Raw genomic sequence first — 15,796 nt, 5'->3', positions numbered from 1 at the left:
ACCCCAAGGCTCTATCTTTGACTCCAACACAAGCAGAAATTGTCCTTCCATCATCTTCTAGGAGCATCTTAAATGTAGTAAGTCCTATTTACACTTATTGTGATAGAATGGAGCCAGGCCCTACATATACCTCTAAGCCGCACGAAGTTAAGTTATTAACCAATGAGGTGTCAATTAGGGCCCCTTGTCTGCATGAAGTAGCCAACGTCTTTAATGACTACAGCAGTAATCTGCATGGGGTCTATATTGGAACCAATAGTGAGTATCCCAATCACCCTATTATACAAGGGAGCCTATCAAAAAACACATCAACTACGTCACACGCATGTGTGGGAACAGTATCATTGGAAGAAAGCCACCCAAAGCAGGAGCCACGCACACACCTGCAAAAAACCAAAAAATCTCTTTCTCTCAACTATGGAAAAGACAGAAATTATTTACAAGGAAAACATGTTCAGCCTGCATCAATGGAGGATAATAAGAGTCTCAAAGCACCAAAGAAGGCAGCAGGGAAAAGGAAAACAACAGAGGATGGACCAATCAAGGTCTCAGAGAGTACTGGTAAGAAGTCATGACACAGCAATGCGGAAGAGGCTATGATTATAGAGGCGGAGGTTGCCGGGCAACCCCGCCTAACATTATGAATCTCCTAAGTTGGAACGTCCGGGGGCTGGGCAACCCTAGGACGGTCCGTGCATTGTCTCACATTGTGAGATCCAACTGCCCAGAGGTGATCTTTCTTATGGAAACAAGATTGAGAAAGGATGTAATTCAGGGTTTGAAACGCAGGTTTCAGGAGTATGAATTTTTTGTTGTCGACTCGTTAGGTAGGTTAGGAGGACTACTTCTAATGTGGAAGAAGGAAATTGGGTTACGCATCCTAGGTTTCAGCCAACATTGCATTGATTTTGGTATTGAGAAAGAACATGGTTTGCTCAGTTGGAGAGGTACTGGAATATATGGGTGGCCGGAAACATCACGAAAACACCTCACCTGGAAGCTGATGACAGAACTTCATGCTCGAGAGTCACTACCATGGTTGTGTTTCAGAGACTTCAACGAAATCATGTACTCTAAGGAGAAAGATGGTGGTAATGAGCCAGACTACAGAAGCATGGAGGCATTTCGCAACTGTTTAGATGTATGTGATCTGTTTGATCTCAAGTACATAGGGACGCCGTTTACCTGGTCCAATGGAAGGAAGAATGGGGAAACGATTCGTGCGTGAACGTCTGGATAGGGCTGTTTGTCAAGTGGATTGGGAACTTCTATTCCCTAATGCAATGGTTCATCATTTGGCTAGAGTGGCTTCAGATCATTCACCCATTTTAGTAGTAACAGAAGGATGTAAGCCGGGCCGAGAAAGAGTTTTCCGTTTTGAGGAAATGTGGTTGAGGGATCCGGAGTGTCGAAAGGTGGTGCAACGATCATGATGTGACCCTATTCTAAACAACGAGACCACAGTCTGTCAAAAGCTACAACTATGTGCCCAAAACCTCAAAATCTGGAATAAAAAGCATTTCGGGCACCTCGGTTCTAAGATAAAATCTCTTACTCGCCAGCTTGAAGAGGAGGAGAGTAGGCCGATGATATCCCAAGACACAGACAAAAGTACCTATATTACAAGCGAAATTGAAAAGCTCCAGGAAGCAGAGGAAATAATGTGGAAGCAGAGGGCTCGGATTAACTGGCTACAAAGCGGAGATAGGAATACGAAATTCTTTCATTCCAAGGCGAGCTCTAGAAGGAAGTCTAACACTATCCGAAGGCTACAAGATCAGCATGGGGTATGGAAAGAGAGCAATGAGGATATAGCACAACTGGTGTTCCAGTATTATAATGAGCTCTTCTCCACTTCCCAACCTGAGATGCCAGATGATATTCTGAATTCAGTGGATCTATTTTTATCAGAGGAGCAGATTGAACATCTATCATATCCTTTTGAGGCCGAGGAGATCAAGGATGCACTCCGACAAATGGACGGGTCTAAGGCACCGGGTCCAGATGGCTTATCAGGAATGTTCTATTCTTCCTTCTGGGACGTTGTTGGGGAGGATATTGTCAGACTGGTGCTTAATATCCTCAATGGTGGGCGCCTTCCTCCAGGAATGAATCATACCTTGGTTACCCTAATACCAAAGAAGAAGAATCCTAGCAACCTTAAAGACCTCAGGCCAATCAGCTTATGCAATGTGGTGTATAAACTGGTCACAAAAACTCTTGCCAATCGACTCAAGAAATCATTGGGGGCCATCATTCACCAGTCCCAGAGTGCTTTTATGCCAGGTCGGCTCATCACGGACAATGCTCTAATTGCCTTCGAATTGTTCCATTCGATGAAATACAGAATGAAAGGGAAAAAGGGGGCGTGTGCCCTAAAACTTGACATGAGTAAAGCATATGACAGGGTTGAGTGGTCCTTTCTCAAAGGAATGATGACGGTAATGCGCTTTCCATCTTTATGGATTGATGTAGTCCAAAACTGTTTAACTTCAGTGTCCTTCTCTTTCCTAATAAATGGGGCTCAGACAGGCTACATTAAGCCAACTAGGGGTCTCCGTCAGGGAGATCCACTATCACCCTATTTGTTTTTTATATGCGCAGAAGGGCTTTCAGCACTGATAAGGAAAGCTGAGGTTAATCGGTTAGTTCACGGGATCAAGATTAGCAAGCATAGTTTGACCATCTCACACTTGTTCTTTGCGGATGATTCGATTATTTTCTGTCGAGCCTCAAGAACCGAATGTGAAAATATTAAGAGGATTCTTCAGCAGTATGAGAGAGCATCCGGCCAGCGGATTAATTTCGATAAGACCGAAATGTGTTTCAGCTCTGAGGTGGAAGAAGACAAACGAAGAGCTCTAACTGAATGCCTGGGGGTCGGGGAGGTCCAACACTTCACAAAGTATCTGGGCATCCCTGCAGTGATTGGGAAATCAAAAAAAGCAATTTTTGGATCACTTAAAGAGAGAATATGGAAAAAGGTGTGCGGGTGGCAAGAGAGATGGCTATCCAGGGGAGGAAAAGAAGTACTCATTAAATCCATAGCTCAAGCAATACCGCAATACATAATGAGTTGTTTTCTCCTTCCACAAACTTTTTGCTCCGAGATTCAGCAAATCCTTGCTCGATTTTGGTGGAATGGCAATTCTGAATGTCGGAAAATCCACTGGGCTCGTTGGAACAAACTTTGCATTGCAAAAAAGGAAGGAGGACTCGGATTCCGCAACCTTTATGCTTTTAATATGGCTCTCTTGGCGAAACAAATTTGGCGTATTATCCAAAATCCGACATCCCTCTGTGCACAGGTATTCAAGGCCAAGTACTTTCCTAGAGGTGAGCTTCTTTCAGCTAAGATTGGCTATGCACCAAGCTTTGTGTGGAGAAGTCTAATTCAGGTACGCCATATCATTGAGGAAGGAAGCTGTTGGAGGGTTGGAAATGGTCAATCAATCGAATTACAGAATCATAAATGGCTACCAGATGTCCCGTGCAATAGGCCCCTGCAGATGTTACATGAGCCTCCTACTAAATGGGTGTCAAGTCTGATCGATGAGGATACATTCACATGGAAGACAGAATTAATTCAACAGTGCTTTGATTCAGACACGGCAGCAGCTATCCTTCGTCTCCCACTGAGCCAACGACGTGTAGCTGATAAAATCTTCTGGAGAAAATCGAAATGGGGGGATTACACTGTGAAAACTGGATACGAGGTTGCTTCGGCATTCTTTCCAGATTTGGGGGGGAGAGCCTCATCTTCTAATTCCACGATTTCCATATGGAAAGACTTGTGGAAACTCCAACTACCTCCCAAGATTATTCATACAACCTGGTGTGTCTTAAATAATGCTCTTCCATGCGTTGAGGCTCTAATTAAAAGAAAAATGAAAGTGAACCCTTGGTGTCAATTATGTGAAAGAGCTCCAGAAACATTATTACATGTATTCAGGGATTGTATCATCTCCAAAGGATACTGGAAGAGCTCAAACTCCCCGCTCAAAGCCTATAAAATTGGGGGAATTTCGACACTTGACTGGATCTCCAATATAGCAGCACAAGCTACCAAGAAGGAGCTAACAGAGGTATGTGGCTTAATTTGGATTCTGTGGTTCGAACGTAACCGTGTTGTTCACGGGGACAAGCCTCTAGGCATTGTCAGAGCGATGAGTTGTGTTCAGGATGCTATAGCAGGTGCAGACAGGAAAAAGGCAAACAGGATCCAAGGTAATGTAGAAGCGCAACAACAGCTGCAGGAACAAATCAAATGGCAGCCCCCTCCTCCTTGGATGCTGAAAATAAATTGTGATGCAGCTTTTGATTCAAATAGCAATCGCAGTGCCTTCGGTTTTCTAATTCGTGATAATATGGGTACGATCCAGCAGGCTGGTGGTGGCTCGCTTGGGCAGTCCCTAAATGTCCTTCACGCGGAACTACAAGCGATTGCAAGGAGTCTTGCCGCAACACGACAAGCCGGTCTGTCTCGAGTGATTCTCGCCTCAGACTCTTTAGACGCCATAAAGATGATCACTAGGAAGATCGAGTGTACCAACTGGATAGAAACGGTGGTGGAAGACATAAAGCGAGCTGCTAATAAATTTGAGTCAATAGTGTGGCTCCACGAAAGAAGGAGGGCAAATAATCCAGCCCATGTTCTTGCATCTAAGGCTCAAAAAAGTAATCAAAAGATTTTGTTTGGAAAGACTTCCCTAGTTTTTTTCATTCTGTTGTTTTAAATGATGTAAGCAACTTAATTATCTAATGATCCTTTTAATCAAAAAAAAAAAAAAAAGTGCAAGCAAAGTTCTATAGAAAAAGCAATTCTATTTATGTAGGCTTTTGGTTATATATTTTTTTAAAATACTTTATTCTTAATGGATTTTTTTTATTATTTTTTGGCTACTAAGGTCAATGATAGCCACTAAAAAGAAGTCAATTTTTTGAAAAAAGAAAGGGAAATTGAGATTGGACCACAAGGCTCTCCAATATACCTAACCATTATGGTAGGACAACTAAGCAGCCCCTAAGCAATAAATACATATTAGAGAACATTATTATTTTATTTAATGTATATAGCAATCTTTTTTATAATTATCTCAATCATCAGTTTGTTTAGGGTGGGTGCCCCATATTTATTTCTTTCTTTTTTTTTTATAATTAAATTGAAACAATTGTCAAACCGTAGATTAATTTTAACCCGTTAATCTAGCATTTATAATTAGAAAAAGATTGAATTAGTTAACCGACAAAGATTAGAAATATTACCTGCTTATAAACAACGCGGTGTTTAGTATTCTATGAAGATAGGGATAAAAATAAATGTTGAGATAGGAATAAGGATAAATGATTGGGATAAAGATAAAAATATGATAGTCAAGAATTATTATTCAATGTTTGGTATGTGGGATAGGGATAGTGATAAAATAATACATTTTACTATTTTAACCTTATTTAAACCACATAACATTAATTTGAGGGATAAGATAGACTTTTCCATCCTATTCAAATCGCAGAGCTTATCCCGCCTCCTTGTACCACCCGCCTCTTGTGTATAGGATTTGAGGAATAAGAGGCTTATCCATCATCTGTCTTACTCTTCTATCTCCCAAATAAACACGGGATAACTTATCTCGTGTTTTTATCCTTATCCCACCTTCTATATCCCTTCTAATCAGACTCATATGTGTTTATAACAATGTCTATATAATTGATCATAATTTAAAAGTAAAATTGTCCTGGGCTATGAACGTCAAAAATAAAAATTACTTCTAACTATTTATATTAGGAGTACTTTTATACCTTATTACATATATAAAAGTACTCACACACATCGGTAAAAGTCTCTCTTATCATGAATTGGTATAAGTAGTAACATATAGTTGAAAAACTAATTTTATTATTTGATGTCAATCCTAACTAAACATTCTATTTCGCTATTTATAATGAAAAAGAAAAAAAAAATTACTTAATACATCTTTTGCCCTTTATATTTGGCCAAAGACTTTAAGTATTTCTTTGAATTTTTAAAAGTTCGAAATGACCTTAAGTTTTTGTCCAATCACATTCAATAAACTCTTAGAATTTGTTGAATACAGAATATGGGAGACACGCTCCACCACGTGTCAAAAAGAAAATATCAAATGGATAAATAACTATGAATCTTTGAAAGCTCACGATGCAGTTGAAGTTTTAGGATTATTGAATTCAATTGGACAAGAATAGATAGTTATTAAATGTAATTGGATGAGAATATGAGGTTATTAAATGCAATTGGACAAGAATAAAAAGTAATTTGGAATTTTTAAAAATTCAAGGGGATAAGTTGATATTTTGAATCAAGTACATGGGACATTCGCCAAGGAGACCCGTTGTCCCCCTACTTATATATTCTCTGTGCGGAGGGGCTCTCGTCATTACTTAAACAGGCTCAATCTGCAAATCTTCTTACGGGCTATAAAATTAATCGATTTGCCCCTACACGTTATCCCACCTCCTATTCGATGATGACTGTTTGCTTCTTTGTGGGGCTAAGGAAACCGAAGCTCGAGTTTTGAAGGGGATTTTGGATAGATATGCACAGGACTCTGGGCAATCGATCAATTTCCAGAAATCGAGTATCCTTTTTAGCCATAAAGTGGGGCGGGCGGACCAACATCTACTAGAAGGAGTCTTTGGTATCTCTCATCCCATGGATTCGGGTCGGTATCTGGGGCTGCCGCTGTCCATTGGTCGTCGGCGCCGGGCTGTCTTTGGCTATTTGAAAACACGCCTGTGGCAGCGGCTTTTTGGGTGGTCGAGTCGGTTGCTTTCGCATGCAGGAAAGGAAGTTCTACTGAAATCCGTTGCACAAGCGATCCCTACATTCTGTATGAGTTCTTTTCTGATCCCGGTATCGTTATGTGAAGAGCTTCAGCGGATGATGAACTCGTTTTGGTGGGGTTCTAATCCTACAGGTAAGAAGAGGATCCATTGGGCATCATGGGATACTTTATGTGCTCGCAAGGAGGAAGGTGGCTTAGGTTTCAAACATTTACAATCTTTTAATCTTGCTATGTTGGCTAAGCAAGCATGGACTCTTGTTTCCCGTCCAGATACGCTTCATTGCAGAATAATCAAAGCAAAATATTTCTCACGAGGAGATTTTCTATCATCAACGTTGGGCTCAAGCCCCAGTATGATTTAGCGGGGTATCTGGAATTCAAGAGGGGTGCTCCAGCAAGGCCTGCGATGGCGAAATGGCAATGGGTTGCAAGTAAATGTTTGGCGGGATCCGTGGTTAATTGACGCTCCTAATTTTAAAATCAGATCGGATATAATTGCAGGGATGGAGGAGTTAGTAGTAGCAGATTGAAGGAGAATAATGGTTTGGAGTGGAACATGCCCTTAATTAATTCAATTTTTACTAATGATGATGTTCAATCCATACTTCAGGTTCATGTTGGTAGCCAAGATTATAATGATAAAGTAATTTGGCATTTCGGCAAAAAAGGAAAGTATACGGTGAAGTCGGGGTACCGAGTAGCATGGAGAGAGTGGCGGGGGTCGGACTTTTTACCTCCGGATGTAGGCTGGGCACGAATCTGGGTATACCCAATCCCGCCTCGTGTCAAACTGTTTATTTGGAAGGTTTGCAACGGGTATATCCCTCTCAAAGATGTGATGTTCTGTAAAGGCATTAATAATGATAATATACGTGGTTTTTGTCAAGAAGAAGGTGAACATGCAGTACACTTATTTATTGATTGTTTTTATGCTCATCAACTATGGGTGGCTATGGATATTAATCATATAGTTGTGGGTACGGATTTTTTCACCGATTGGTTTGAAGGTTTCATAAATTCCCGAAGTCTGCGCGAATGCCATTACTCTGTATGGGGCTATGGGAAATTTGGTGCCAAAGAAATTTGCGTTACTGGGATGGTGTTTGTGCGCCACCGTTCATCGCTGCCCGGTTGTGTAAAGACTTCCTACACAATTTTAATAAATCCCAGACAGGCCCTCGGGCTCCTCTTAATCCGATTTCACAGACCCGTTGGATAGCACCGCCGTCAGGTTCTCTCAAACTGAATGTAGACGCAGCCTGCAGACAGGAATTGGAACATATTGGCCTGGGCGGGGTTCTTCGGGATTCCATGGGTTTGTTTTTGGCAGCATACGCAGAGCCTCGACTGGGAAAAGTCTCGTCCCGAGTTGCCGAGGCACTGGGCCTGCTCCGTGCCTTGCAGTTAATCCAGGAGAAGAGCTGGTCTAGAGTGGAGGTGGAAATGGATGCTGAGGAAGTTGTACTTGCTGTCTGATCGGATGTGGAGGACTACTCGGAGTTTGGTGCGATTATCGGTTCCTGTCGCCATCTCCTGCAAATATTAGATCATATTTCAGTTATTTTTAGCAAAAGGTCGGCCAACCAAGTTGCGCACAGTTTAGCTAGTGTCGCCTTGTCATTGGTCACGCCTTCATTTTGGCAAACAGAGCCCGATTCTATTCGTTCTCTTTTGTTCAATGATGTAATGTTCCTCAATCTTCAATAATATTTCGAGAACTTTTCTTCAAAAAAAAAAAAGTACATGGGACAACAATTGTACCAAACTAACACTTAGTGCATATTTGAGTCTTTTTTACAACTCATTTTTATTATTTTACTCTGTCATGGAACCGATTGAACTAAAAGCTCGAATTGATAGTTAAATATCTATTTCATATTAATAGCTGACACCAAATAATAATAAATATTCAGGGTTTGATTATGATTGACAAAAAAATTGTCAATCACTATTTTAGAAGAAAAAATATTAGCTAATATATTCGAGCTACCAACAACAACACCAGTGAATATCAATAGTTGAACCAAATAGACACTTAGAAAAGATAATTTAAATCTATTTGTGGTTATGAACAATCGTAATAGTTTGAATTTAAGGATTTTAGCTAAATTTTGATGGACTTCTAACCAAGACATCTTTACACTTAGAAATTGAATTACAAAAAAGGAAAGTTGAAAGTGTGTTCAAATGTTTTCCTATTGGTATAGGCAAATTTTTCTGAAAAAAACAAAAGAAAATTATATTTATACACAGGTTGGAAGAAAATTATCTGGCAGCTGGAACATTGCAACCATTTGAAGATAAATCAGGACTTTCCATTTCAAGAAAGCTTGTCAGTAATGTTTTTCTTGAAGATTGACCCTTTGAGCTACTACTACTTGCTGATAGAAGTTTTTGGCTTCCATCATTTCCTTTCTCTATCTTGCTTGCTTCTTGGATTGCAATTATCACTTCCTGCATTCTCGGCCTCGAAACTGAACGTTGTTGAACACATTGGATTGCAATTTCTGCAACTCTCCAGATTGACTCTATTTTTGCATTCCCTAGTAGAACCGGATCCACAATGCTTACCACATCCCCTTTTCGAATCAACGCTCTTGCCTGCAAATTCCGAGGAAACATTAGTTTCATTGTAGGATTAAAGCATTCTGAGAGCCCTGAACTTTTACGCATTGATCAAAGGGCTCAATTAAGCTGTCTTAAGGATTCAATGTGTAGGTCTATAAATGATTGAGGGTTTAATGTGTAAACATTAAAAGTCAGGAGGTTCGATGTGTAAAACGATAGCATAGTTCAAGGGCCTCAGGATGCTTTATTCCTTCATTATGTAACTGAGAAAACTGCAATTCGTACCCAGTGAACAATGTTCAAATCAGCACCAAATTCTTCTGCTGAGACAGGCTTTTTACCAGAGATCAATTCTAGGAGAACGACCCCGAAACTGTATACATCGCTCTTTTCAGTCAGTTGCTGATTTGCATAGTACCTGTGCGAAAGAAAAGGCTTGAGCTAGTGAAGAAAAGGCAGGTGGAGACTAATAAATTATGTAGACCGGATAAGTATATATGGTTTACTCGGGATCCAGGTAACCAACTGTTCCTCTTGCCACACTTGATATATGTGTTAAATCTTCTTCAGCTTGTCTTGAAAGTCCAAAATCTGAAACTTTTGCTCTCATATTGATGTCTAGTAAAATGTTGCTTGTTTTTACATCTCGGTGTATGATACTCGGGCTGCATCCAGTGTGCAAGTATTCAAGGCCTACAAATATCTAATGTTTATTCTAGGGACTGATAAGTTATTCAACAGATAAAAGAAGTGAGAAGTTTTTGTACTGAACCTTTTGCTGCATCTTCAGCAATCCTTAGTCGAACAAGCCAATCCAACGGTTTTAAGTTGCTCGAACCTGCCAATAGATGATACCGTTGATTCAGTTCAGAACAATACTATCAGAGCAGAAAATGGTTAGTGTTTGCAGACCATATATGTGATCCCTCAGAGTTCCATTGTGCATATATTCATACACCAGAATTCTCTGGTGTTCTTCTTCGCAGAATCCAATTAACGGAACCAAGTTCCTGTGATGAATTCTTGACAATAGAGCAACCTGCAGGTGAGATTGTTCCATCATTAGTTCAATAAGGGTTCTGCATAAAATTGAGAATATTTTCGGGATTCTATTTTACCTCAGTCACAAACTGGTGAGTCATATGGCTTGATGAATCAGCCATTATCTTCACAGCCACTTCTTTTCCATCTTTCATTTGACCATAGAAGACAGTTCCGAAACTTCCTCTTCCAATTTTCTTGGAAAAGCTTTTAGTAGCTTCTTCAAGCTCAGATAATGAAATATAGTACGAGACGCCTTCATCTGTTAGATGCCAGCCTCGAGCAATAGAATAAGCAGATGAAGGTTTAATACTGGCTCGTGTAGAGTTCCCTGGTGACGCAACAATAGTAAGAGCTGTTCTATAAAGGACACAAGGAAACTGATCAATGTGCATACCTTGCTCATTCTTCTTGTGATAAGATGTTTTCTTTCGAAGTCGATGTAGGTACACTAAACTTCCTATTAGCAGAACTAAGAGAACTAAAAGTATGCTGATTGAAATTCCAATGATCAACTCGAAATGCATCTTTTTTGCTGCCTCTGTATGTAATCCAGGATTATGCCCATAGCTGAAAGATAACGACAGATTCCGATCATTATATAGATAGATCAAGCAATTAATAACAAAATACTGTAACAAGAAACATACTTAATGATTACTTTCCCAGTTAAAAGTGCTCGGGGTATCACTCCACTGAAGGAATTGTTCTGTATATACCTGCCATTTCGTAGCCAATTATCAAATGAAACGCTCACTTGTCTCTAGTAAGTAATGATGTTTGAAGTCCATAGATTTACTTACAATTCTCGTAAGTTTCGCAAACTGCCCATGTACTTTGGTAATGAACCAGACAAGTTATTGTTCTCAAGGTGCCTGCATATACATTAAAAATAACAGAGGAAATGGATTAGCCCATCGGTCTTTGGGTGCCTAAAATTTGGCAGAAACACACACCTCTATAAGGTGGTGTAAGTCAGAACTGTTTGAAAACGAAATCGAAGAACCTACACAATTTTCAAGTTGACAAGATTGCTTATATCAGGTAGCGAGCCTGTGAGGAAGTTACCATCCAACCACCTAAAAGAATGAAAGGAATTATTATCGTATTCGATTGAAAGAACCAAATACTTCATAGTATAACTGCACTTACAATTCTTCCAATTTATCCATGCTATTAGTCTCAGGTGGGATGTTTCCATTCAAGTTCTTTCCGGACAGTGCACTGTTCAGTAGAAAAATAATGATGCAGTTTATAACAATGGAACGTCTAAACCTGCCGATGGATGCATCTTATTTGAGATGAACTTATCTTTAAGTGAATGAGAAGAACTTACATTTTTGTGATTCTCGGCGTTGTAGTTGAGGTACAATTCACCCATTCCCACTGAGCCGGAACACAAGGATCACCTCCTTCATTATTTATCAAGGAACTTGCAACGGCCATGGAATTAAAGGCATTGAGAGCGATCACTGGCAATAGTACGATCGAATTTTCCATTATTCATGCAGCTCATATCAGTAAATTCCATCCTTCCACAGATATATTTTGTAGGAGATAATGTACTTACCGTCATCACTGTCAGTCTTTGATGCAATCTTGAGGTACTTACTGATCTCAATTGCACTAAGAAGCGGCCCTTTAGTAGAATCATGAGTCTTAACAAAAGAAAATGACAGAACAAAATCCAGAGTCACATTCATGTAACTTGGTTCATAAAGTCTGTAGCTCCCATTGGCATTTTCTGCTATATTTACCACAGCATTGCTATAGTCAGGTACGTATGGTTTCACCATTTTGAATTTTCTCGTCTCATTTGCTTTCAATTCTTCAATTTCAGAAAAATATGCAAATGCACGAGCATTTGCAGGGAAATCTTCGAGGTTCAATCGATAGGAAAGCATTCCTTGTGTGCCAACAACAGCTGTTTGCATTACTTTGACAGGAGGGTATTCTCTCGTCTTAATATCGACATTTTTTGAAGTATTGATTCTAACTGTTCCAGGAGCTACTCCTACAAGGAAATTCTGCCTTTTAACAAGATCAGAATCCCAAATTCTATCATAAGGATCATCCGGGTACCTGAGATAGAACACAAAATTACCATCTTGACATCTATGCAACAGATTTTCTCCACACGAACTGGAAAACATAAAATCAGATTACCTCAAGGCATTTTCACTAGGAGCACCAAAATTTACTCTAGCTGCTAACTTCAAGAAGAAATCATCCTCGTAATCAGTTGCATACATCGAAAGGTTCAATGGCCTCAGCTCAATAGTGGATATGAAAGGAGAACCAGTTGTAGCACAACAAATGCACACATCTATTGAACTTGATGGAGCTCTGATGATCATTTCCTTAGCATAAACTCTTGAAGCTTCCATTATTGTCACAGTTGACCATTTAGTTGCATCTAAGTAGAGTTCGAATTTGGGGAACGAATCTTCACTTTCCAAGGTTCCATACTGAAACGTTGCACGAACAAGATACCGCCTTCTCTCTCTGGTCCTCAGATTGTAACAGTACTTCTTGTTGTCTATAGGAAAATCTCTCCGTCTCTGATATTGTACCCAGTCTGCATCTGGATTGTTTACTTGTACTGATTCGCCATGAGCCATCATACCATTGTCTGAAACCCATTGCAGACCAGTTTTCGGATCAGTATAGTTGCTTGTGCTTCCACAATCTATACTGATAAATTCTGCAAATTCCAAAACATCACAACAACACAAATTCATATCAGTTCGAGTTGTTAGGAATTGGATCGATTGTTGATTATAACAAGCTTAATATGCGGAACAGAAAATTAGACATTAGACATGCAATCACAAGAATTGAGCAATTTGGTTAATTTTGCCTACATCTACGAGCAAGGAGGACCACATAATTCATTAGTAATCTGCAGAAATTTCATGTGCTTTACCCAAGTCCCTAACTCTCAAATTCCATGAGACTTATTACACCCAAATCTCACACATGCATATCCCAAGCGAACAAGCTCCAAAATTCTGTGCTAAATAGATAAGTAAACAACCTTTCCCTAATAGGATTTAGTTAAGAGGAAGTTTTCAATTACTATGCTAATTAGGAAAACCAAACCAAATAGGATTCTAGACATATATTTCCCTGATCTAGCTGTGATAAATTTAAGGAAAACTAACTTGGTTTAGACATAGTAAGATTTATATATGTTCATCAGTATAATTCATGTTTCTACAAGAAATTGAGTGAGTTGGGCATGATTTTTTGTTCTTGGAATCCAAACTATGCAGAAATGAACAACAATCACAATCAAAAGATGAATTTAAAGCATGAAATGGTCTTCATATTGGAATGCTCACAAAGTGTATGTAAAAATGCCTCAACAAAAAATTCAAAATTGAAGAACATATATGATATACCTGTAACTTGGGAGAGAACAGAAGACACAGAGAAGACAAAAAGAAGAAGAAAATCAGAATATAAAGCCATTGAAGAAGCGAAGGAAAAACCACGCCCTTTTCAATGAAAATCTAATTTTGCAGGGAGTGATGAAATGAGTTTACTAGTGTGTATGTGTGAAGTTTCATCAGAATGGAATTAATTACAACTTACCTTTCACTTTCTGTTTGCTACTTTTAAGATTGATTAAGGAGTTGTTTGTGCAATGTTCACTCACAGGTTAGGTCAGGTTGTCTTCAATTCCGGAATCTGCTTTTCCAAACAAAAATAAAGATTTCATCTTTCTGCTTTATTTCTTTTCTAAAAGTAAGAGTGACGACATAATCTATATATGAAAGTTGGCATTTTTAGTTTCTGTTTCTGATTTTAGCCCAAAAACAGAATATGCTTTTATGATAAATAATCTTAAGTTTGAAAAATTGTAAATTTATATTAGACATAATAAAAAGCATTTTTCAATAATAAATTTACATAAATGGAAGCTTATTAATAAATCAATTCATTAAATCAAAATTACTTTAAAACTTCTTTCAATTGATAAGATAAATCATGATTAGGACTTTTAATAATTAAGTTTTAATAAACTAATTCAATTCTCAATCGGATTTCTGGAAATTCCAATCCGACTTTAAGGCAAAAAAATGAGAAAAAAAAGTAAAACTAATCACGTTACTAAATGTTTTTATTTATTAATGGAGCATACCATGAACATGATTTTACTAAAAAACATCTACGAAAACATAAAATCACAATGATTTTTTTAGAAATTCACCATTATTAGGTGAATAAGAATAATAAATATACATTTTTATATAGTTTCTTTTTAATTCAAATATATTATGAACACGCCAATTATTAAAATGGTTTAAGTGGTAAAGAGAAGATCTGGAGTTTAAGTCTTAGTATACGCAGAAAATTTTAATTAAAAGATGATTCACCTAAATAATGTTTGATGCTCAAACCAAGTATCTCCAGCAAATTATCAAAGTAGTATTGTTCAGTATTATAAACAATAGAATATTATATATATTTGAAAAATAAAAATGGAAGCAAGTGTCATATAAAAAAGAATGATTTTTTTAGAAAAATAAAAGAATTTTAGGAATAAATTAATTATTAAATTGGAATTAGGGAAGAAAATGGACATGCAAAAAAAAAAAGCAATGAGCATCTATAAAGAATAAAAAAGAAGAAGCATTATAACTAAAGGCCCTACTTAATTAATTATATTCTTAACTTTAATTAACTTTTGCTTTAGCAAACCACAAAATCTCCTCCTTTTTTTTTGTGTGCATTGGACCCAACTTGTCCTTCCCTTTGAAATTAATATACTCATTATGGATGTCTCAATTAAAACATAAATCAATATTGGTCCCCATCTCCATGCTATTTGAATATTATTATGTTTAGTAGTAAATATTTGGGATAAAGTTTAAATTTGCCCTTAATGGTTTTTGGAAAGTAGTATTTCCCATTATGTTTGAAAGTGTGCAATTTGAAAAAAAAAGGTTGAATTTTACTTCTACATAATAAAAAAAAAAAAATTGAATTGACTGATTTAACAATTATTCAACTATCGCATCGGAACTTTCAAACAAGTTTGTCGATAAAATAAAACAATTATGTATATTTTGATGGGTTATTTATACATATTTTAATAACATGGTAAGCATTTTATGTAATTTTTTGTGATTAACTTGTATCTGACAGACTTAAATGTTGTTATTTCGACATGTTATTTATAACTGTGTTAGTAAAAAAATAAACAGTTTAGACATAATTGACATTTGAAATGTCTAATGTGATAATTAAATAATGAGTTAAATAACAGTATAACAACTCGTTCAAATTTTCTATTATATTGTGATAAAATTGTACTTATTTTGTAATGTTAGAGGTAAAATTGTACTATTTTTAAATAT

General features: G+C 37.8%; 1 protein-coding gene across 4 annotated transcripts; it reads right to left on the bottom strand.

Annotated features, from left to right (window-relative positions):
* Positions 1-8,851: 8,851 nt before the first annotated feature.
* On the bottom strand, positions 8,852-14,177 carry LOC136229513 (probable LRR receptor-like serine/threonine-protein kinase At1g67720). 4 transcript variants are annotated; one of them, XM_066018364.1, is made up of 15 exons: positions 14,028-14,177; positions 12,597-13,134; positions 12,001-12,512; positions 11,767-11,902; positions 11,583-11,654; positions 11,441-11,509; positions 11,234-11,305; positions 11,081-11,149; positions 10,828-11,000; positions 10,508-10,761; positions 10,302-10,428; positions 10,162-10,227; positions 9,896-10,082; positions 9,675-9,807; positions 8,852-9,422 (listed from the first exon to the last, which is right to left on the bottom strand). In XM_066018364.1, the coding sequence occupies exons 2-15, from the start codon at positions 13,052-13,054 to the stop codon at positions 9,087-9,089; spliced, it is 2,664 nt and encodes an 887-aa protein (XP_065874436.1). In that variant the 5' UTR covers positions 13,055-13,134; positions 14,028-14,177; the 3' UTR covers positions 8,852-9,086. The 4 variants fall into 4 exon arrangements, with proteins under 4 accessions (XP_065874436.1, XP_065874435.1, XP_065874434.1 ...); XM_066018363.1 differs by lacking the exon at positions 14,028-14,177 and adding an exon at positions 13,835-14,013 and having other exon boundaries at positions 10,508-10,692; XM_066018362.1 differs by lacking the exon at positions 14,028-14,177 and adding an exon at positions 13,835-14,012.
* Positions 14,178-15,796: the final 1,619 nt, after the last annotated feature.

This window comes from Euphorbia lathyris, chromosome 5, assembly GCF_963576675.1.
Source record: "Euphorbia lathyris chromosome 5, ddEupLath1.1, whole genome shotgun sequence".
Lineage (NCBI taxonomy): Eukaryota > Viridiplantae > Streptophyta > Magnoliopsida > Malpighiales > Euphorbiaceae > Euphorbia > Euphorbia lathyris.
The sequence above is the reverse complement of the archived record's forward strand: the minus strand, read 5'-3'. Positions and strand labels throughout refer to the sequence as shown.

Coding starts and splice junctions, on each gene's coding strand:
- LOC136229513 (XM_066018361.1), bottom strand. CDS start 13,904: ATGGCTTTATATTCTGATTTTCTTCTTCTTTTTGTCTTCTCTGTGTCT. Junction 11,510..11,582: donor ATGGATAAATTGGAAGAATT/GTAAGTGCAGTT, acceptor TCATTCTTTTAG/GTGGTTGGATGGTAACTTCC. Junction 9,423..9,674: donor ATTTGAACATTGTTCACTGG/GTACGAATTGCA, acceptor CGGAATTTGCAG/GCAAGAGCGTTGATTCGAAA.